The following is a 22,389-nucleotide window of genomic DNA, read 5'->3' as shown; positions in this document are numbered from 1 at the left end:
TCCAATTGATATCCCAGTAGCGCCGAAAATGTCGTCAAAGGAAGCTTCCAAGAGTAAGGACAAGGATAAGTCCAAGGTCCATAAGCTCTCCCTCAAGGGCAGCGCTCGTCTTGTCGCTGAATTTGTACGTTGGAACAAGCTGATTTCCTACTTGGGCGAGAGTTTGCTAACCGTTGGGATTTACAGTTTCAATATTCTATTCACAGCATTCTGTACGCGAGATTACACTTTATCAGTTGGCGATTTTGGTTAATGATATGATAGCTTCCAACGAGGTGTCTATCCCGCCGAGGACTTTACAGTGTACGTTCCTTGCGACCGATGCCTCCAAACACCGACTGACAGCATCCAGCGTTAAGAAATATGGCCTCAACATGCTGGGTAAGCCCGCAACCCTTCACTCCCCAACCATCCCTCTGCGACCCTTGCGACTAACACCATCCAGTCTCGGCCGATGACCAAGTAAAAGCCTACATCAAAAAGATCATGTCCCAGCTCGACAAATGGATGGTCGGCGGCAAGATCTCCAAGCTCGTCATCGTCATCACAGACAAAGACACAGGCGAGCACGTCGAGCGCTGGCAATTCGACGTACGTCTTTCCACTCTCCCTATCTGTACAAACTCTCTAACTTCAACAGGTCCAAATCTTCCAACCCGTCAAGAAGTCCAAGTCCTCCAAGTCCTCCTCCAAAGACCAAGAAAACGCCGCTCCCGCTGGTTCCGCGCCCACAGCCCCCGAAAAGACAGAAACAGAAATCCAAGCCGAAATCGCAGCTATCTTCCGCCAGATCACCGCATCTGTTACGTTCCTACCTCAGCTCAGCGGCGATTGCACATTTAACGTCCTCGTTTACGCTGATGCGGATAGTGAGGTCCCTGTTGAGTGGGGTGATTCGGATGCGAAGGAGATTGAGAACGGAGAAAAGGTGCAACTGAGGGGATTCAGCACGGCGAATCACCGTGTTGATACCTTGGTCAGCTATCGATTTACTGACTGAGCTGGATGATCTCGAGTATAATGGAGGGAAAGAGATGGACGAGTTGCTTTTGGTGGATTTCGGCATAACTCAGGAATGATTTATCTTGAGGGGCGTTACAAGGCGCCTTGGGGACTTTGCTTGTCCATATTCAATATTCAACGACCGCGATGGATTTGTACGATACGTATCAGGATGTCTTGTTATCTAATCTTCGCAGACATAATATCCCAGTCACTTCTACATGCGTGTCTCATCTGCTTTTCTAATGTCCAGGTACCAAATCATGACAGCGTAGACATAGCTGCCATCGCCTCTTCAACCTCGCGCCATTCACCGTCTCATGCAACCGGCCTATCTTCAAATCAAATGCGCCTCGCCCATTGCTATACAGTCGATAGCCTGGACCTAAACTCGCTTGAAAAAGTACACATACGCAAACTTGCGCATCTCATCAACATCATGGGCTTCAACGACCTTCTCATCGTTGAAGAGAACCCAAGTTGGAACATTAGCATCTCCCAGAGCCTTGCGGATGAAAGCAACGTAATGTCTATAAATAATTAGCATGCTGTGTGCTGTGATTGCGTAGAAATACTTACCCAGCATGGATACTTGTGCCCTTGTGGCACACGATTGATCGAAGTTGGAAAGTAGCGGGCAAATCAGCACTTCCAGCAGGTTCCTTAGGAGCAGCTGCTTCGGCGGGAGCATCATCATCAAAAGTGCCTTGGTCGTCAGGATGGCTGAACAGCCACTCAACAGCCCGCTCGACATCGCCACCTGTCTCTTTCAGGGCCTTCTTGGCCTGAGGGGCACCGAAACCCATAGCTCCGAGCATCTCAATTTTCTCAGGGTCAGCGGTGTTGGCGCCACCACTTTGAGCACCAAGATCAAGGGGCGCATCAATGTCGGGGTCCTCCATGTGCCCGAACAACCATTCCATCGCGGCGTTGGCATCGGAGTTTCCGGTGGCGTGAAGAGCACGCTCGCAGCGGTTGCGAGGGAAGCCCATGGCTTCGAGCTGAGCGAGAGCGGCAGCATCGGGTTCAAAAGCGGGAGCTTTGACCTCAGGCTCGTCTGGCAGTTGTTCCTCCCCAGGCTGCAGTCCCTTGGACAGATATTCGTCCAAGTTAAAGGGCTCGTCCGGTACAAGAACAGGAACATCAACCTTGATAGGAACCCAGTTGACCACAGTCATCTTTCGTGCGTTGACAACCAGGGTATCGGGGAATGTCTTGAACAACGATCGCTTGGTGAAGCCATCCTTGCTTCCGCAAGCTGAGCAAGTCAGCTCAACCTTCTCGGCTCCTGTGAAGTTATCGAGACACTCCTTGAGTGACACAGGCTTGTAAGCATCTGGGCCCTCCGAACCCTCCTCCCGAGGCAGCTTTTCTAGGGGGACATCGATGAAAATGCTGTCCTGCTCGTTGCTGCTGTACCGCACCTTGTGGCATCCCAGACATTGAAGTCTTTGCTCTAGAACAAATCGGAAGGGTTGTGTGGGGTCCTTTCCATCGGGGTGGGGAGATCGAGTGACGAGTTTGAATAGGTGCTGGAGGAATTCGAGGGCATCCTGCTGTCGCATTGTAGAAAACTCTTCATGTCCTCGACCGATAAGGTGCTTGAGCATGGCTGGCGCAAGACCCTTCTGGTGCGTGATTCCCTCTGCAGCAACATCAGCGTCGGGTTTAGAGTACCGTCCAGATAAGAGTCCATCGGCTGTCTTTCGGAGCTGAGTCTCGATATCCGCAGCTGGTTCGGGAACGATGGGTAGGTCGTCATTGGGTCGGAAGTATCGCTCCTGGAATGATGGCATGTCAAACAGACACTGGACGATACTGGCAAGGTAGCAGCTGTTTCCAAGGTTCTTCAAGCCCGTAAGGCCAGGACCAAACAGGGGCTTGAGCTCCTTTCCGTCTTCCGTTGTCATGCTGAAGTCCCATTTGAGATTCTGCTCGATCTGCATCTCAGTCAAGCTCTTTTCCGTCTTCTGGCGCTCCGCCAATACGATGCCCCAATGGTTTAGGTGTTCGCCCAGGTTGTCGTCGACTCTTTCGTCATCACACTTGTAGCAGTAAATGTCGGCGGTTCCTTCAGGTGTGATGGATCCAAGCTTCACAGCGACGCCATGACCAGACTCGTTGGCATGAGCGAGAGCGTGCGAGTTTCCGTCTACGCCACCCATCTGCTTACGGCCACATCCCAGGTTGCCACACTCAATACACAGCCAAAGGTTCTCTGGTAGGTCGCAAGCATAGCAATGGCTCAGGTCGTTTTGCTCGATCTTCTTAGCAGGCGCTTGCTGAAGCATCAAGATATGCTCGCAGCTGGTCAGCTCCTGTTCCCATGCCTTAACCTCTTCCTTTCGAGAAAATGTGTTCGCCTGGAGAATACCGTCGACCATCGGTGCGAGCTTGGGATGCGTTCGGTCGAGTTCGGTGTTACAGTCGAGGCACTTGACAGTTAGCGCTGTATCATATCGGTCCTCCTCAGTTTCAGCTGCGATAGCCAGCTTGGACATCTTGGCGGGTGGTTCGTCTCGTTCGACAATCTTTCTTGTGCGGCGGATGTTGAGAGCGAGGGGATGCTGGGTCAGCGCATAGTGAAGTTTATCATGGTTACGGTCGCCAGCGCATCCTCCGTTGAAGCACTGAAGGCAGACATCGAGCCCAGCAGGATCATCCTGTTCAACTTGGTCAGCAAGCTAAGCTTCAAGGATTTCGAGGGCTTGGCGCTCAGCAAGCGGGAGTCTTACGATGGAGTCGAAACATTGAGTACAATCTTCGCGATAGACGGACTGAGAAGGGTTAGGGGGTGTCAGCCCTACAGTATAGTCAGTCCACAAAGTCCTACTGAGGTCGACCGCGAGCTTGTCGCAACTATCATGACTGGTGGTCGATCAAATGGCGGGGTCGATTTTGAAGATTCACGTACCGATCAAGTCGAGATGCTGGCAAGCCATGATGGGGAAGTTTTGGTTCTGCTTCTATTTCACAAGCCAAGGTTTGTTCAGGATAAGTAAAAGAGAAGATTGAAGTGATATGTGTAGAAGGTGGATGTGGAATTAAGCTCGAGCTGAAATCAGCACTGCCTGGAGTTGGAAGCTTCAGGTGCTTTAGTGATAGGCGGCACACGTCACTGGGGTAAGGCGGCGGGGCATTCCACCAGCCACTCATCCGGTTTGGTGGCGCTGTGGCGTTATTCCTTTGATGATTCCATCCAAGATCCATGTCCAGACTTGTGATGATTCCATGTGGCAGTGGTAATTGTGTTGAGTATTGGCTATTTGGTATCTGTTTCGGCCATTATATCGGAAAATGGCATGTTGACAGGCCAAACGGCTGCATGCGGCTGCAATATTCCCTTATTCACACTGGCTAGGTAGGCATAACACTACAAGCTTGAATTGCCCTGTAAGTCTCGCAACTCTAACAAGGCCGTCTGACGCTATACAACATGGTCTCGACTTATTTGTCATCACTGCAAGCTAGGGACTTGAAATTGAGCATTCCTACAACTGGGATTCAAGGTGGACAGTGCGTCTAAGGCATTCATTCATTCGTATTGAATGGTAACACAACAGATGGCCTACCCTAAAGACACTGATTGATCTACATCTGGCAAGCACCAGGCACAGAATTCCCCAATAATCAAGTCACTTTGTAGATTCTGTCTTTCTAACAGCGATGCGATTAAATTTTGTGAGATTTAAATGCTGGTTAACACTATCTCGCCTTACAAACTGCTCTAACCAGGTTCTCTGTGGCCTCAGGCACGGTTACAACTTCTTCAAAGAAGACAAAATACCAGGTCTCACCTCATCTAAAGTTCTCTCTGCTGATCTAAGCTCTCAGCAAAGTGTAGAGGTATAGCGCCGTCGGATCCTTCACATGTCACTACCTATTGTGCAACGACTTGATGTCCTGTCCCGAAAGTAGGAATTGCCAACAGCCGTGAAGCACATATCCTGCCCATCTATAGAGAGGCTCTTGCTTCTCATCGTCCATGTCTTCGTTCATCGAATGGTCCATCGCTTGGGCGGCGTCCTGCATTGCTTTTGCAAGATTTACTATGAGGCTGCCGCCATCTTTATATGTATTGCCATCTGTGGAGGTGCTCTGTTTAGAGAAAGAGTCGAAAAACAATTTCGAAAACCTCGACCCATGTGTGTCGTTAATTTTCCACAGCGTCGATACTGTTGAACTGGCCCCAGAACACATCAGCGCAGGGACAAGTCCCAAGACCTCGTCTCCTAGAGGCACATCCACGACACCCCCCTGGCACGCTATCATGTTGATGTGTGTGCCTGGTGAGACTATAATATCAAAGAATTCTCGGGCCGTGACGCTCTCAACCGGGCGTTGCTCGTTAGGCGGCGCACACGGCATAGGAAACTCGACCTTGTGATCCAAAGGATCTTTCGATCCCCAGCCACAATGAGTATGCATATGGAGGAGACGAGAATTTCCAGCAACAGTCAGGAAGTTCTCCTTGGAGGCGGTCCGGTCTATCATTGGATCTGTGTGGAACTCACGGGCCAGCGTCTGGATACTGGCTCGTCCTGCTTTAAGGTATGTGGATTCGGATTCCGCGATGCCTGATATGAATTTGACGTTGATAGGCGCTAGCGATGGTCGTGCCACCTCCGTGGCCGCGAAGCATGAGCGCAGAAGTGACTGGCTGTGGGTATAAACGACTGGATTTCGGTGTATCAACGCTTGATGTCCTCCGATCGCAAGTGCGTGAAGCGGAAGCCGGTGGAGAGAGGAGGATGGACACAGGACAACGAGATCACCCGGCTTGACATGGCGGGAAAGCGGCGCAATGAGACCACCTAGCATGCTATCGAATGCTTTGCGTGCCTCTGGGGTGTCGAGATTCTCCTCTTGTATATCTTTAAAATTTTCTGGGGTAAGATATGTTTTCATCCAATCAACCACATCCCCTACTTTCGTAGTCAACATATCCATGGTTAGTTTTATATTTATGTTTCGTTTGGATCGATTCTTAGTTGTGAACAGGAAGAATCTACCGATGTCACCATGGAAATATGGAGGGAGGTAGAACCAGTCAACCAGGACAATGCCTGTACCACTCTGGGCAGTGATTCTGGCCACATCAGACAAGTCAAATGGCTGGGCCTCTTTCAAGTCGAGGAGTTGCCTCAGCAAGTCGTGTGTGTCTCTCATGGTTCGACGATGCATGTCCAGCTGCCGACGCAGATTGAATTTGGCCATCCCCTCAGCCTTCTCAATCCGTTGTTCCAGCTCCAGCATCTCATCGTAACCGCGTGCAGCTTCAGGACACGCCTTGATCTTACTCACAAGCTCGGGTGGAGCGGACATACGCACTCCGATGGTCCGCGCCAGCGAGCGTGCTTTGAACTTCTGCACCCACTGCCATATTTTGGTGATAGTCTCATCAGATGGCTCACCTGGGGCCGCGAGGAGCAGCTCGATGGCTGTGAGGACCGTGAATGCATTGGCATTGCCCGCGGTGATGCTCTGCCGTTGTGTGATGCCTTCTAGACCTGAACTGGAGGAGGCGTGGAGCTCGCTTAACGAAAATATCTCATCAGCCTCTTCAGCCTGACTGATCCCTCTCTTGCTGAGGTCGTGGATTTGAGCCTTGGCATAGTCTGAAAGGCAATAAGTATGGTTCTCTGCCTCTTTAGGCCTATTTTCTGCTGTTCCGCCTTTGGCACCGTTGGAGCTCGCTGCTTGCTGCTCCAATTGTCTTATCCGCCTGATCATGAACATGCAGATTTGCGCTCCAGATCGCTGATGAAGAGCCACCCGAACGAGGTCCTTGTTTCGACGAAACTCAGCCAGAGCACGGTCGTTGTATGTTTGCGCATTTGACAATCGTTCTCCTGATTCAGCGCTGGCGAAATCCGCCGAGTAATCTAGCGGTGCCATGTATGTGAGTGCTATTTGGGACAGCCAACTGCCCTTGCTACCTGGAAACTTGTCCCGTATGATCTGGGGGAGGCTTTCTTCGAGCTCGAGTAGACTCTTGAGCTCAGAAAGGCGAAGGTCCCAGAGCTGAAGATCAGAAAAGTGCATCTGCCTCCCGAATCTAAGCATGACCAAACAGAACAGTCGACGGTTCTTTTGATGCACAGGGGGTTTACCGAACCATGCACAGAGACGTGTGTACCGTTCTTCTGTGGGATCATTGATATCGGTGGCTTCGGGGAAGACAATAGCTTTCAATGCAGCTTCTTCCATGCCCTTGAACTCTTCAAGGGCGGAGTTCCCAGTGGCTATGTCCTCGAGCAGCCATGTCAGTACCAGCTGAATGGACATTTCTTGTATTTTTGCATGATCGCCAATGGCATCGCTCCATCCCCAATAGAATGTCTCCTCCCCATCATCGTCCAGAACCTGATTCTGGGGATCTGGCTGCACAGAAGAAGTGGTGCCCCTTCTCGTTGGATCGCGGTAACCCTGCCTCGAATGCATCCAATTGCCTACCGATGGCGAGAATGTCTCCAATCGACTGGCCTCCTCGTCGATCCTCCCAGCCTCATCCTGTCGACGAAGACTTCGCAGGAGTGATGCCTGACTCCTAAGGAGCAACGCCCTCACCACTGGGGCGTCGAAATGCTGATACTGCTTAAAGAAGTCATCAATCCAGTCGAGAGCCTTATCGCGATCAATAAGGCTCGCGAGCGCAACGGAGTTGAGGTCAACATGATGGTGCACCAGATCGCAAATGTCCTCCGATACCGTCTGGTCATACGTATCGAGGCGTCTCTGCACGTCGAAATACGTGGTCCTGAACAATTCCATTCCAGTGACTTCGTAATATTTCCTCGAAAGATCAGCAGCCGCCGCTAAGCAATAGCCAGTCTTCGTGCCGTCGACAGCTTCCATGTGAGCGGCTAGCTCCTCTGTCCGCTCTAATTTGTCGATCGGGTCGTTGATGCACGACAGCCTCTCGTAGGACATTGCTTGCATATGCGGTGTGGCCTCCTTATTTCCGATGCCAAATTCATCACAGAACCTCTGGAAAGCAGCCTCAGATTTGTCGAACTCCTCAACGGCGCTTTCTGGTGCTTGTAGCTGAATATGTGTGGTTGCCCACTGAAGACGAACCACCGCCTCGATGTAGTCCCGGCCCAGACCCGTAGGAATGGTTGCTACAGCCTCCAGAAACTCGTTGACCACAGGGCCTCGGTCTTCTGGTGGCGTGCGATTCAGCTCCGCGCGGAACAGGGCATTGGCCTCGTTGAACATGCCTCGCTGCGTCAGAGAGCGCCGCAGTAGTTGTAGCCCACCCCAGGGAGTCCTTTCACCTGAAGCGTCTGTCCTGTCATGCAACGGGATGTGCTCTGACTCTGGATTATTGTATCCCGAATAGAGCCTGGCGAACAGACTTGCGATGACATACCGGCGAATGCAACCTGCCTAAGCACGATGTTAGATCAGTCACCATATCAAGTTTGAGGGTTTAGTGACAGCTGTCGTACCTGGATGTCAGTATACTCTGCTACAGGTACTCCAGCAAGCCAATGTTGTGTCCTTTCAATCTCTATAGCTGACGACGTCACATCACCTCGATGTCTCGTCCCGAGCATGGCCCAAGTCAAAGCCATGAGTCGATGTTCGGGTGATTCGAGGTCTTCTTTGGTCTCTCGCAGCTGTGAAAGCTTTGAGTCTAGGATCTGCCACGCCCGGCCCCATCTGCCCGCCTCTAACTCGAGGTCGGCGTGCTCAATAGCGACAACTGGAACTGCTGCAAAAGATCCGAGCTCATTGTCAAAGATTGCTCTGGCTTCGTTTGCGAGTCCTGACATCTTGAGCCAGATGGCACGCTCGAGCTGTTTGACGGCCTCCGGGGGCAATGAGCTGTACAGGGATGTATATATCCCCCAGTAGTGAGGAGATATTGACATCTCACTCAATTGTTCTACTGGAACATCCATTTTGAAGTTCTGACGTTTGAATAATGTTAGAAATGCTCAATTTGGATCAGAGCAGGCGAGAACAGTGTATAAGATGAGAATCGAGATGATACTTTGAGTATTTGCAAATTTTGTATCGCTTCTTACAACAAGGCCCTACCGGTCTTATTATACCATCCCTTTCATGTTATCTCTCCTCCTCTTTTACTCTTCAAACTTGCCGTCTTGTCCAACATGCTCTTTTTCAGCTCGTTTCAGCTTCTTTCAAATTTGGGAGTTGAGGGGAAGTCACATTGATCCTATTGGACCGTATCAATCGATAGCGTCCAGTGTGATGCGCGAGATAAAGCAATAAAGTTGCATGACAAGGATGTTCGGGACGACTTAAATTTCTGAAGATACGTTACAACAGCGGTTACGCGCCGGTGGCGTGGTGGTCTAGATTCGGGAGCCTGATTCTTGAGCGTGAAATGAAATGGATGTGTTGCAGTGAGGCTGAGCGCTGATAGTATATATCTTGGTGCATGCGTGTTGATCCAACACCTGATCCCACGGCTGATACTATGCGAACCTAGAGACATTTTGTTCAGTAACACTGCTCAACATACACTAGCCCTCTATCAAGAACTTCAATCCCACTTACACCCAACAAGCGCCTCCATTGGTCTGGGCATAATGTCGGAACTCCCTGACAAATCAAAATCACCAATCCCGTCATCTGTGTTTGATAGCGACGTTGACGACACCAATTCCACGTCCCCGGTCCTTCTGCCATTGACTGTGTCGATCGATGATGATGGCGCAGGACAGCTCTCAGCACCGCAGACAAATACTCCGGCTGAGCTCTCAGAGCCGCGACAGATTATATCGTCTGGAGACCCTTCCAAATTTCTCCAAGCTGAGCTCGGGCGACCTGTTTTCGCAGGAACGTACCTCAATGAGCCTGCGTATCTCGTCCAGCTGCGATTGCACTTGTCACTGTCAAGCGGAAACCGAAACTGGCTCAGTCGTATCCAAACGGTTGATATTCATGTTCATGTAGAAGATGCACCGAGAGATGACGCAAAGAATGCTTCGGATGCTTCTGATAGCAGTGACAGTGATTATGAGGAGGAGGAATTTCCGCATCCAGCAATCGTCAAGGCATTCCCTAGTCCCAGTGGTTGGGAGGGTACACCACAATCCGCTGAGGTGTCACTAACGCACGGAATCGGCATGCAAGTAGGCTACAATCCTGCTTCTGTCTCCTACAACATCGGCGAATCACGCACCTGGACCAAGACCGGAGCCGTCAAGGTCAAGGTGGCACACAAAGGTCCGGGACAGAACAAATTGCATGTCCGCGTCGAAGAGAGCTCTGTGGGCAAAGATGGAGTGCCGGACTATCTGGTAGTGCCTTTTATCATCAGACACCGGTCCCGTCGCTTCCGTATGCGTGTCGGCATCCACGCGCGCTTTGGCTTCTGGCGCGGCAAGCTGGCTGAAGTGGTGCCCATTCTTGGTCGCGCTGATGAACCTTTGTTCTTTGATCCGCTAGTTATGCGTCGAGCTATGGAAAAGGGGCGGAGGGGCGTTAATGGGGAGAAGGTCGTTGAGTGGCGCGGTGCACTGGATGAAGTTGCGCTGCAGGAGTACTCGTCACTGATTGATAACAATGCCACTCAGGCGTGATAGTGATTTATTAGAGAGGATGGCATTCAACTATTAAGCCGATATATCAGGGAGATAGCTATCTAGGTTAATAGATGTGTTGCAATGGCCTGCATCGCTCGCTCGAACCCGCCTCCTATTCGAAACTGTGAATTTAGCTTGGCCTCATGACGCTGTGCTGTTCGGTAGGTGGTGATGCTCCAAGTCTCAGTTCTCGTTCCTAAAATCAAGAGTATTTGAGATTATCGGAATGCAACCTATGAGGTGTTGGTCGTGTAATCATCTGAAGGCCCTTTCTGGATATGGCAGAGGAGAGGGAGGGTCGGATAAGGTAGGAAAGCCTTACGTTGACTCGGTACGCCCAAAATGCCTTGCCATTGCCTTTATTTTTGTAGTTTTTCTTTTGTGATTTAGGTTTATATTGCTGTTGACTCTTTCTCCAACAGCCTGAGTGCTGCATCCTGCAGAGGAGCCCAGAAAGCCTTGCGGTCCAATAACGGCTTGCAGCTGAGAGCCTGATCAGGCTGTGCAAGATGTACCATCAGCCATCGGCGACCGAGCTCTCTGTCATCTTTTCAACTCTCCTACAACCTCACCATCAGTAAAATCACCATCAGTAAAATCGCCGATATTTCTACCAAATGGCAGAGCTTCTGGGCATCGTCGCTGGCGGAGCTGGACTTGCCTCTCTGGCACTCCAGTTAGTTGATGGCGGCCAGAGACTGCGACAGCGCTACAAGAACGTCAAAGGCCTCGGAGGCAACATCTCATGGCTCAGTGAGGATATTGAGCTCATTGGCAAGCAACTCATCCAACTCGAGACCAGCGCGGATGACATCATGCAAGAGCAGCTTGGCCCGATCATGATGGGGAGATGTCGAGACCGCTCTGCGAGAGTGGCAGATCGCTTAGCAAACCTGGCTGGTGATATACCAGTCAACTCTTCAAGAAGACAGATCATACGGACTACATTCAGGTCGGGTCAATGGAAGGGTGAGCTTGACGAACTTCAGGCCCTCGTCACTGGTCTCAAGCAAGACATATCACAGTACGCTACTCCTCTATCCGCGGTGAGAAGTAAAACTCACCATCAAACTTACAGACTTTACATTATTCAGCAACACTTATACATGCGCAACAGCCGGAGTTCGTTAGTTACAGCGGACGCTACATCTTCAATGACCCCAATCTCCGGTCTGTCAACAGAGATTACTCCACACGATAACACTTTAGGCACTACTGCGACTTATCAAAACGATATCATTCAATATTTGTCATGTAACTGTGATTGCTCATGCCACAAGAAGCGTACAATAAGTGGCACCTTCTGGCGTCTGCAATACTCCCCCCTGGCTGAGATATTCCAAGGTTGCGATAATCCGGACTGTTCTGTGAGGCGTTACCGTTTTGATCTTCGATTGACGTTGTATCACTACGGGATCCCATTGAAAGTAGCTCTGGGGCTTGATCTCATCTCTGAGCCAGGACGATATTCTCTTCAGCCATGTCTACAAATCGAAACTGTCGTTGACTTCGATGCACCTGGCTTTGTGATTCTGGAAAGGCTGGCCTTGGAAGAAATAGACTGGGTAACAGCCGAGACTGAGTTGAAAGGTCTATATAAGTCTTGTCCTGGATTTGTGAATCAGGTTGATCCTTTAGGTCGTGGCTATCTTGAGGATGGTCCCCCCTTACACAAGTTTGGAGTATTGCTAACGTGAGCTGTAGGTGGCTACTCATAATGTCGAAGCATATACTGGTAGGAATGGTGAAGACTCTAAAACTATCACGAACCTGATCCGGCTTTTCGTTTCATCGTTCCGTACCAAAGAAACATCTCACAGCGTAGGGTTGGTCCCCCTTCCCTCTCACTGCTATGCCGGTTCGCGGCCGTTAACATGTAGCAGTCTCTTGAGACAACTACTGTATCTGATGGAACTGGGGTATGTGGGTTCTGTTGACTCTCTCGTTGCTCTTGGATGCGATTTCAAGACTGTGGTGCCCACTTTGTCCTCTTGGCCAACACCCTTCATTTACGAAGATGACCCTTTTCATTTCCAGCGTATGAAGGCATTTATCAGAATGTATACAAGTGAGTCTGGCATACAGTCATAAGGTTCGGCCAGTCTAATAAGAGCCTGTCCAAGATTTTGGAGATAGTCCTCCGCTTCACAGCTCAACATTGTTTGACTCGGATGAAAGTTTCACACTTTGCCTTAAGAGAAACACACAACCATTCGATACGATTGTCAACTTCTTGGGTCAATCGGCACTTCACATGGCAGTACAACAGCCTTCACGTGTGGCTCAACTTCTAGCTGCTGGGCATCCAGTTGATCAGAGCGATGAGTATGGCAGGAGCCCTTTATTGTATGCCGCAGCGATGAATATTCCAGACACAGCTATGATGCTTGTCGAGAATGGTGCCAGCTTATTTAGCACTCTAGGTGCTTGCTATCCGATTATCTGCACAGTTGCTGCACGGCAGAACTGGACTTTGGTATGGTGGATCATCGATTTTGCAGCAGCATCCCATCCTGATCTTACCTCTCGCCTAATTCGAGACCTATTGGAATGGAATTTCGAAGAAAATTACCGCGTCGCACACGGACAACATGATTTAGTAGACTTCTGGTCCCGGGTGATCTCTAAACTCGGCAGCCCCAACTTCTCCTTCCAGGATGGCAGGACCTTGATGCATATGACCCATGGTGTCAGATCGGCGAGAGCGTTGATAAAATTGGGCTTCAAAAAATTCAAGCAAACAGAAGGAGACTTACTTGAGCACATCGCTTCGTTGCATGATCTGCCGTTGTTTCGGTTTGCTCTCACGAATGGTGGTGATGCGCATTTGCACAACCGCTGGGGTTGGCGCATCCTTCACATGCTGCTTCGAGATCTTACATTAAGTAGCTCAGTGAGCTTTTCAAAGATCTTGGAATTATTGCAGGCCCTCCTTGACAGTGGAGTCGAAGTTTCGTCCCATGATGAACGGGTGTGCAATTGCTTGGTTGGAGGATGCGTTCCGGGTTCTAAATGGCTATTGATTAGACCAAATCTACATTTATTTGCGTGGCTTGAGGTATTAGAAAGGCAGAGAGGTATACAAGAGGCTACGAAAGTTTCCCTCGTCCTTCTACGACAAATGGCTTTTGATCAAGCTGGTCTACATCACATTTGCGCAGAATGCCACTCTGGTTTTAGCTCTGATGTCGACAACGATCGATTTTGGGATATTGCTGAGCAAATCAGCATCGATGAACTTAAGAAAGAGATGGAAGACCTGGCTACCAAGGCGTACCCGGAGTTGAAGATCGAGGTCATGGCTCGTCTTCGTGGTATGTGGAGGAAAGCATGTGCGGAAAAAGGGCCTCCCAAGTTGTCACGTAGCCTGATACAAAGTATTTCAAGGCTCAGGGCGAATGATCTGAAAGAATTGTTGCAGCTAATTCGAGTAAGTCTCCTTTGCCACTAAAAGTTCCCAGCCTCAAGCATTGTTCTGATGAAGCGATAGTCCTCGAGTTATCCCAGTATTCCAGAGCCTTTCTCAAGCTCTTGGGATCACATACTTCGGAAGAAAGTGGAATCTAATCAGTGGATAGTGGGCCATGATCTTGAAGTAGCGGTGATCGAGCTTGGGGTTGGGCTTTATCGATGCGGAGGTGATCAGTTTGAGAGCTGGATTCCACTACTGACCCAATTGACGGACATCCTGCTTGCCGAAGAACCAGAGGTTTTAGAAACCTGATCATACAAACATATAGCCGTGGAAAAGATACGAAGATATATGCTGTTGGATAATAGGCAGCTATCCTTAAGGTATCATTAAATTGCAAATGCCAATTGGTTCACATGAATCTACCTGCAACACGTGGAAGCTCAATCCTGTAGCACTTAACCCGGTGACATACTAGAGATCATCCTCTTTGTGGATAACATAGCTCCTCATCATCCCCTTAGATGCCTATTCATCGTACCGCAAGTTGTTGGGCCATATCTGCACCTGCAATTTGAGACAAGATCCATGTGAAGGGCAGGCAAAAAAGACTTCAGACCTTATCCTTAGAAACCAATCTGAAGGGATCTTAAGTTTCGACCAAGTTTATCATTTATGCCTTAGGATAAGGTTTCTGAGTTTTCTTGCCCCCTGAGGCATGTGTATAGAGAAGAATCCCCTTAGTAAAGAAAAGCAGAAACTAGGCCCTATACTACACTGTGGTAGTTCGCAGAATGCATTGTCTGAAATGCTATATAATTGTATATATTCTCGTTCTAGTTCGAGGAATGGCTTAGCAGTTTCTATGATAGTCGACGCCGGACCATCGGAGGTTGATCCCGGCGATTTGGGCAGGGTCCAATACCTTGAGACTTCCATCGCATTACCGAAGCATCATGAAATGTCTTTCATGAATAAAAATATGCCACATGTGATATTTTAAGCCAACGTCACACTGTTGCAGCGGCATACAGATCGATGTAACCCATTTTCCATATTCAGTGATTTCCGTTGAAGTGCCAAATGCCCGGGAGCATATCCCCGACTCCGTGTAAAAAGCGAGCGGGGATTTCAACGACCGAGATCCACCACCTTGCAATTCGTCTTTCATCTGACAGTCAAAGTCGCAAATTAGAATCATGCATTGACAATGGACATTTGACTTTCGGTCTCGGGCCAATTGATAGCATTCTTACCCGAAGGTAGACATCTTCAATCTATGACCCCGCGGACTGTGCACGGAGAAGCTGTGTTGAGTTATCAATCTGATGTTGGCCTTATCAGATGGACAAAGCCATGCACGTTGACAAATCATTTGCAGCGCCGGTACGCCAACGCCGATGTCGCCGGGTTTACACCGAAGGTTACGACTTCATTAACTATCAGCATCTTCTCATTTGGCCAGTAATAAATCGATCTGCGCTTTAGGGTTGAGACTACAGTGTCTGTACGGAGAAGAATACCGATGGACCGCTTGAAGGATCGAGAATCAAACGGATAAATTGCCGCTCCATGGTCCATGACGATGTGTGATTCGCCTCGGCATGTCATTAGTAATGAATGTTCTTGGTGTCAAAGGCTGGCATCTTATCAGATGCAGACTAGTCCGGGTCCCCGGCCACAACCTACACCTAAGCTCTCGGTTTACTCCTCACCTGTGAATCCAATCGGACTGACTTTGCTCCATTGCGTTTGATGAGGACGGGAGAGCATGATGGTTAAAAACAAACAAATTAATTGAACGACCACTCAAAGACACAAATAAATGTTAACAGTAAAGAGAAAGTCAGATAAACGTCAATATAAAAAAGAAGTGGGAAGTAGGCGGGTCTTGAATCTGTGTCTCTCTTCTCCGAGGAGTACCGAGCTAATAGAGACGTAATGGCCGAGCAATCGAAGCTCACTGATTGGCCCTCATCTACTCCACACCACCGCAAGCCATTGCCCGAAATCGCCATCTCCTCGAGTCCCGCCCGCAACAAGAGGAAGAGCATCTTTTTTTTAGCCAAACCCCCAGACTTGATCCTCCCTCCGTCATCGCTTTTCGCCTCCCATTCAACTCAACTCTCGATCTTTGCATCACATCACTTTTCCAATCTTGCATCTTACAACAATCCTGACAACACGACCTACGCACAACCTGATATTCGACAAACCTCGATATATCACCAAACCCTACCTACAACACATATCACAATGTTCGCTAGAGGAATTCGCGCTGTCTCGCGGCGAGCTGCTGTCGCTGCCCCCCTCGCCCGTCCTACCATCCTCCCTGCCCGCCAGATCTCTCCCGCCGTCGCCGTCAACGCTACCCGCTCCTACCACGAGAAGGTCCTCGACCACTACTCACGACCCCGAAATGTCGGCTCCATGAACAAGAAGGACAGTGATGTCGGAACCGGTCTCGTCGGCGCCCCTGCCTGCGGCGATGTCATGAAGCTCCAGATCCGCGTCGACCCTGAAACCCAGAAGATCTCCGAGGTCAAGTTCAAGACATTCGGATGCGGTTCCGCCATCGCCTCCAGCAGCTATCTCACCGAGCTCGTGCGTGGCATGAGCCTGGATGATGCCGGCAAGGTCAAGAACACTGAGATTGCTAAGGAGCTCTGCTTACCCCCCGTCAAGCGTAAGTTTACTACCCTGATATATCGCTTACAGTTTGCTCAAATGCGGTATATTGCGCACTGTGATGCTAACTATGTTTGATAGTGCACTGCTCCATGCTTGCTGAGGATGCTATCAAGTCTGCCATCTCAGATTACTACACCAAGAACCCCAACGCCAAGGTCAGCAACCTCAGCGGTACCGGCATGAAGCTCCCCGAGGCCGACGCCGCTGCTGCTTAAACGTGGTAATCCATCAAGAAAATCTCAACATTAAAAAAACACGAATATTACATTGCTTTTACGCCATGTCACAATACTTGGGAAACTAGGAAATGATACCCTCTTTGAGGCAGGATGAAAAAAAGAAAGTCGTTCGGAACACCAACGAAGGAGGGGGAGTCATCTTTGGATCTAGTCTGGAGTAGGATTGTCTGACGCAACACGTCTGACTAGTCTTTCCCTTCTTTATCCGCACACTATGGGATCAGTATTTGGGAGTCAGGGGTTCTTTATTTATTTTTCTGCCTGAAATCACTATGGTTGTGATTGGGCTTACAGGGGATGCGGCGAAGAAGGGGTCTGTCTACATTGGAGCGGGGTCGGTAGAATGAGATGAACTGTATCAAATAGCACAAGCGTGAAATGTCAAATGCTCTCGATTGAACGAGTCTTGATGTTTGTTCGTGAGTCAGTGAAGATTGATAAGCCGTTATCTGATGGGGTGATAAGTCCCGGCCTCCGCGGAGATGGATTGTCGTTGTGATGCGGCTCGTGTTATCAATCGTACAATTTTCAGGGTCCATGCCTCGGTCACCGAGGCTCCTCGCTTCCCACGTTAGACAACCTCATTTCTGGAGTCTAATGGGCATCATCAGTTCAGTGAGCGCTCACCACGATTAACTGATCAACCTTGTGCTCATCTCCAGATGATCTCTCCATAAACCCAATTCCTGAGACCCTGTCCAATCGGTAGCAAGCGATCCCAGTCCCAATCTCGTGATTCACCCTCAAAACTCCTTATCAATCACCCCACCACAGCATGTAAACAACAAGTACTCTGTACAATGACTTCGCTTCCAAGTCTTAAATTCACGTATACGAACCCAGTTACTTCTAGTGCCAGCATCATATGCATCCAATTTAGAAAAAAAGAGATCTCTCATCCCTGCCGCAACTCATGCAAGGTCCAGTTGCTGCTCAAGAAAAAATCCTCCGTAGCGCGTCAGCATCAGGCCATTTTCCACCAAAAAAGTAAAGCCACCGTTGCATTTCGCGGGGTAGCTCGATCGAATTGAGATATTGGGTTCCGAGGGTTTGGGAGACGGAAACTGAGTGCCTGTGGGGGTTTTCGCATCGATTTTTAAGGTGGTGAGGATTTGGGAGGTGGTGTAAGTGCGGGTTTGAGGCGAAGAGCACTATTCGAGGCCAAGGCCGGTCTTGATCACTTCAATGTGCTATAATTTGCGAAGGGGAATATTTTCTGTCTATGGGATTAAACGTCCGCTCTTGGTAAACCCATGTCTATCTATATGCATGCATCGCTCGATTCGCAACCCTCGATTAAGCAGCTGGCAAATGAATGCCATGAAATCCCTGTCCAATCGCAAAATCAGCCTCTGCCCTCCCCAGCTCCTCCATAGTCTTCCCATTCAAGCACAGTATATATGCCTTCTCATTAACTCCATCGACGACCAGACTGAATACGATACCATCATCTTCTTCCACAGCCCCAGGCCTTGGCACAAACACCGGCTCGCCAGGGGTATGTCCTTCAGGTCCTGTCCACATGAACGCTTCACTGGTATCTAGGTCCGTCTTTACCAGAGCATCAACTGAGGTTGTTAGACCGCGTAGTGAGGCGCTGTAGACGTAGCGATAGGGTTTGCCGTTGCGAAGGGGGTGGATAGTTGGGAGCTCGCCGGCGTGTGGACTAGGAATGGCGAGGACTTGTTCTGCGCTGGCGGAGAATGTTGTGTCTGGTGTTGGTGCGGAGGGAAGTCTGAAACGGTATCTTGTGAGAGTTGGTGCACAGTTCTTATACCGGTCATTCTTGAACCAGTATTTCTTCGTCGCATCGTCGCGATCCATGAGAACATCGTAGTAAAATCCCTTGATGATATCCATGTTGTCATACTTGGCCAAATCAAAAAACAGGTCTGTCTGCTCAGTGCCATCTTCATCTTTAACCTTCTTCTCAAATGCATTGATGCTATGGAAGAAGAAAGCAGCCGGCGTTGAAAAGGTAGCGACAAGCCCCTTTCCGTGTCGGCGATCGACAACCAGCCACTTGCATTTCCTCTCTTTATCGAATGGCTTCATTGAATCGATGATATTTCCCTCCCATTGTGTTTTTAGTCCTCTCCATGCGTAGTGTGATGCGGGTATGCATACCACAACGTGGTTTTCTGTGAGGAAGAAACTGTGCATGTAGGCCGGTGGAACGTTGAGATCGGAGATGGTAGCGAGTACCTCTGTTTCTCCTGAAGCAGCGTCGACTCTGAAGATTCGATATGTCGGAACTCGGCCGAATGCAAGGTTGAAGTTGAATAAGTCTCCTGAGTCGGGGTCGCGTTGGGCGTGAGAGCAGGAACAGGGACCGCTGAGGGAGGGGTGAAGATCGTATTGCGTGGTCTCGGTCAGGGGTTGGAGCGTTGAAGGATCGATACGACGTATTCCAGTGTAGTCTGTAGAAACAAACAGATTAACCGTGTTCACACGATGCCCAAGAGGTCCCGTCACTCCATTCGATACCTCTGTCTTCTCATCCTTCGGCACACCAGGAACATTGGCCAAGAGCGCAACATTATGATTCCCCAACTTTGGTTCAAAGACAGTCATGACCTTTGCAAAGATTCCAACACAAGGATCAGCTTTCTGTCCAAACGTCATTCCTGATCGCCATCCTTTCTTCTTCACATCAGCAATCCACTCATCGGCCTGTCGTCTTGATGAGTACCACACTTGTGTCTCGCCATCTTCAGAGGGAATGATATCAAAGCAATGAGTCTGTGCAAAGCCGTCGAACCAATGAGTTGTGAAGTGTGTGCCGCGCGCTGTGTCTTCAACGCGACTTTGGCCAGGACCAGTGCGGTAGAGAGAACCAGCGGCCCATGAGGGGATGGTGCCTTTGAGAGTCAGGCGGAGAGGACCGCGATGTTCTTCAAGACGATCAAACTGAACATGTTAGTTTTAGTAGTTGGATCACAGAGGGAAGAACTCACAGCGGCTTCGTTGGGCCATGATTTCCATGATTCGGCGAGGATGTTCTTGGTGATGTTTGAGGCGTCTTCTTGTTCATGCTCTCGGGTGCGGTGATAGACACCCGGGCCGTTGAGCGCCATATTAAAGTTTATTAGGAAAATGTCTAACAAGTGAGAAACAGTTGCTTGCTCAAAGTGTCTCGTTTCGTTTGCGACAGTATCGTTTGACTTGTGGGAAACAAAGATGCAAGAACAAGAAGCATGCTCTGGAGATGTGTCTATAAAACAAGCGCGAAATGACTTTCAGCTCATGTGTCAAGTGAGAAATAAAGTGCTGGCTCTATACAAACACAACACAGTGCACCCTGTTGTCTGTGTGTGTACTGGATGTTTGCAACGCAATGCAGTGTTAGCACCGATGATGAACTTGCAAGTGAAGATGACCACTTTAAAGCTTCATTGTCGTCATTCAACTTCAAAACAATAAAACACGGCTCTTTACAAAACGCATCATGATAATAGGGTATTTTTTAAATATGGACCTCAAACTTATTAAGTACAAAAACCCGCCTGTTGTACTCCCACGCATGGGCTGTGTAAAGTCAATGACGCTACCATCAGAAAACGAAACCGGATTCCGCACGAGAAAACGAAAATACCAAGCCCCGACACTTCCGCATCGAAGAAATCACCACAAAACAACTCATCCTTGAGATGTCGGCACCCGAAGCTGAGGTTGTTAAGTTGATTTTACTTACTCACTAGTGGCTCAATACTTTGTGCGCCTTCGCGTGTGCGGTATTGTTCCGCTCGTCGCTTGGGGGACCTATCAACGGCTGAAGACGACGAGGGAAAGGTGGTTAGTTTGGACGTTGGCGTTTAAGGGGATGCATCTGCGTGTACTTGCAATATTGCCTTAGCGAAAGCGAGTATGGCTTGACGAGAGTGTGCTTCGTTGGCATGGGCATCGTGGAGCTCTTGTTATACCGCAGGCGGGGATTGACGACTCGAGGTTCCTGTGTGTGACTCTTGGCTGGATCCTGGCGTTTGTTGGTTGCTTGTTGTGCTAGATTTAGAGTAGGCTTTTAGATTCCGATGTAGCACATGCCATCAGGCGGTGATGGTTTATTGGTGATGTCCTGGGTATCGATGTCGGTGAGAGAAGTCGGTCTTGATGAAAACCTGTCCTGGTCGATATAATCAAGACACTGGCCCTATCGAATGATATGAGAACATATGAGAAATTCTCTGGAATGAGCAAAATAGAAAGAATCATTGTTACTCAGATGCAGATCTCATAAATACCAGCCTTGCGTCTGAATAACCAAGCAAATCATTCATAATAGCCAGTTGGGCTCTCAAAGTATTGGATGTTTAATTCATGGCTGACTCCGTTCTCTTTACGGCTTTTATCGTCTTGGCAAGCAAACAATAACTGATTCCATAGTTTCATTAATTGCTTTCATGAAAACATCTGACAGAACATTGAAACTTGACTTATGTTGAGTATTCTGTTCAAGACCTCTAATCTTTATGATCATCCAGTCTGATGAAATTCCCAGACATTTGGGTGGGGGCCGTTAGGGGCTCGCCCACTAAATAGGTGCTGATCTTAGTGGACACCCTTCTAAGCGTCCATCTCTTTACACGTGATTGGCCAAGCATCACCAGCATCAGTAATTCATCAATACCAAGTGCTCTCACGATTGTCAGAATCCAGACTACAAAGAAATATCACCATGTCATCTCGTCCAGCAGCACCGACGATCCCTTCGTTGAAGCAGTCTTTCATCACCAGCCAAACAACACTTCTCTCTCAGCCTATCGCGCCATCCCGCTCATGGCAAGAAACCAACGACGCGTCAGATGAAGCTATCCCCGAGCGCGTCGTTCAAGAAGTCTTATATAATCTCAACCACACCATCCAGCAGCACTGTCGTCGCGTGTACCCTCCGCAAGCCAGTCGCAATATCGCTGAGCAGATCAATGATGTTTACACTAAGGACGCTGAGCGGAAGGTGGGGGGTCCAGCTGACACTGAGGGCGGTATCGGCAGAGAGCTTGACTTGAGTGAGTACTTCAACGCCAGATATCAGATCTTGGAACTGACTTTGGTAGCCGAAGATAAGTCTATAGAAGCGTTGCCTACTTCATGGCACTTGGAAAAAGACATCAACGACCATCCCATGGAAACTAAGCGCTACGCAGACGCCGTCCAGCAACTCACTGAACTCAACGACCAGCGCAAGCAACTTCGGGACAAAGTCGCACGCTTAAAGCGCCTTCAATCTATCGTTGAGCCACTTCAAACAGATGAGAATGGCGCCGGTATTCAGGAAAATCTGCTCACTCGCAATGGCCCGGTTGAGAAGGAGCTTGAGAGAATGAGAATCTTGTTGGCGAGAGTCGGTGGCCGTGTGCTTTCGCTGCCTGAGGAAGCTCCGAATGGTGAGGCGAAGGAAGTCAGTCTGACTGAGATGGGTGCACAAGGACGGAAGAGACGTGTTGATCAGTTTCTTGCTGATGATAAAGTGTTTCCGTCATGA

At 49.3% G+C, this 22,389-nt stretch overlaps 8 protein-coding genes across 8 annotated transcripts; 5 read left to right on the top strand and 3 right to left on the bottom strand.

Moving 5' to 3' along the window:
- Positions 1-28: 28 nt before the first annotated feature.
- FMAN_08109 (putative mitotic spindle assembly checkpoint protein mad2p) lies at positions 29-1,000 on the top strand (the record flags this gene model as incomplete). The annotated part of the gene is made up of 6 exons (XM_041821543.1): positions 29-124; positions 187-212; positions 265-303; positions 353-381; positions 446-591; positions 641-1,000. The coding sequence occupies 6 exons, from the start codon at positions 29-31 to the stop codon at positions 998-1,000; spliced, it is 696 nt and encodes a 231-aa protein (XP_041687313.1).
- A 387-nt stretch (positions 1,001-1,387) lies between these two features.
- Positions 1,388-3,944, bottom strand: FMAN_08108 (uncharacterized protein; the record flags this gene model as incomplete). The annotated part of the gene is made up of 4 exons (XM_041821542.1): positions 1,388-1,532; positions 1,582-3,665; positions 3,738-3,805; positions 3,917-3,944. The coding sequence occupies 4 exons, from the start codon at positions 3,942-3,944 to the stop codon at positions 1,388-1,390; spliced, it is 2,325 nt and encodes a 774-aa protein (XP_041687312.1).
- Positions 3,945-4,878: 934 nt separating this feature from the next.
- On the bottom strand, positions 4,879-8,912 carry FMAN_08107 (uncharacterized protein; the record flags this gene model as incomplete). Its single annotated transcript, XM_041821541.1, has 2 exons — positions 4,879-8,394; positions 8,457-8,912. The coding sequence occupies 2 exons, from the start codon at positions 8,910-8,912 to the stop codon at positions 4,879-4,881; spliced, it is 3,972 nt and encodes a 1,323-aa protein (XP_041687311.1).
- A 654-nt stretch (positions 8,913-9,566) lies between these two features.
- Positions 9,567-10,562, top strand: FMAN_08106 (uncharacterized protein; the record flags this gene model as incomplete). Its single annotated transcript, XM_041821540.1, has 1 exon — positions 9,567-10,562. The coding sequence occupies one exon, from the start codon at positions 9,567-9,569 to the stop codon at positions 10,560-10,562; it is 996 nt and encodes a 331-aa protein (XP_041687310.1).
- Positions 10,563-11,182: 620 nt separating this feature from the next.
- On the top strand, positions 11,183-14,289 carry FMAN_08105 (uncharacterized protein; the record flags this gene model as incomplete). Its single annotated transcript, XM_041821539.1, has 4 exons — positions 11,183-12,190; positions 12,270-12,633; positions 12,689-13,995; positions 14,056-14,289. 4 exons carry the CDS (start codon positions 11,183-11,185, stop codon positions 14,287-14,289), a joined length of 2,913 nt encoding a protein of 970 aa, XP_041687309.1.
- A 1,944-nt stretch (positions 14,290-16,233) lies between these two features.
- Positions 16,234-16,883, top strand: FMAN_08104 (putative ISU1 protein; the record flags this gene model as incomplete). Its single annotated transcript, XM_041821538.1, has 2 exons — positions 16,234-16,663; positions 16,747-16,883. The coding sequence occupies 2 exons, from the start codon at positions 16,234-16,236 to the stop codon at positions 16,881-16,883; spliced, it is 567 nt and encodes a 188-aa protein (XP_041687308.1).
- A 1,320-nt stretch (positions 16,884-18,203) lies between these two features.
- FMAN_08103 (related to beta-carotene 15,15`-dioxygenase) lies at positions 18,204-19,984 on the bottom strand (the record flags this gene model as incomplete). The annotated part of the gene is made up of 2 exons (XM_041821537.1): positions 18,204-19,817; positions 19,865-19,984. The coding sequence occupies 2 exons, from the start codon at positions 19,982-19,984 to the stop codon at positions 18,204-18,206; spliced, it is 1,734 nt and encodes a 577-aa protein (XP_041687307.1).
- Positions 19,985-21,582: 1,598 nt separating this feature from the next.
- FMAN_08102 (uncharacterized protein) lies at positions 21,583-22,389 on the top strand (the record flags this gene model as incomplete). The annotated part of the gene is made up of 2 exons (XM_041821536.1): positions 21,583-21,913; positions 21,962-22,389. 2 exons carry the CDS (start codon positions 21,583-21,585, stop codon positions 22,387-22,389), a joined length of 759 nt encoding a protein of 252 aa, XP_041687306.1.

The sequence above is a fragment of the Fusarium mangiferae genome (assembly GCF_900044065.1).
Source record: "Fusarium mangiferae strain MRC7560 genome assembly, contig: FMAN_scaffold012, whole genome shotgun sequence".
NCBI classification, from domain to species: Eukaryota; Fungi; Ascomycota; class Sordariomycetes; order Hypocreales; family Nectriaceae; genus Fusarium; species Fusarium mangiferae.
Note: the sequence above shows the minus strand (reverse complement) of the source record. Positions and strands in the feature narration are given on the sequence as shown.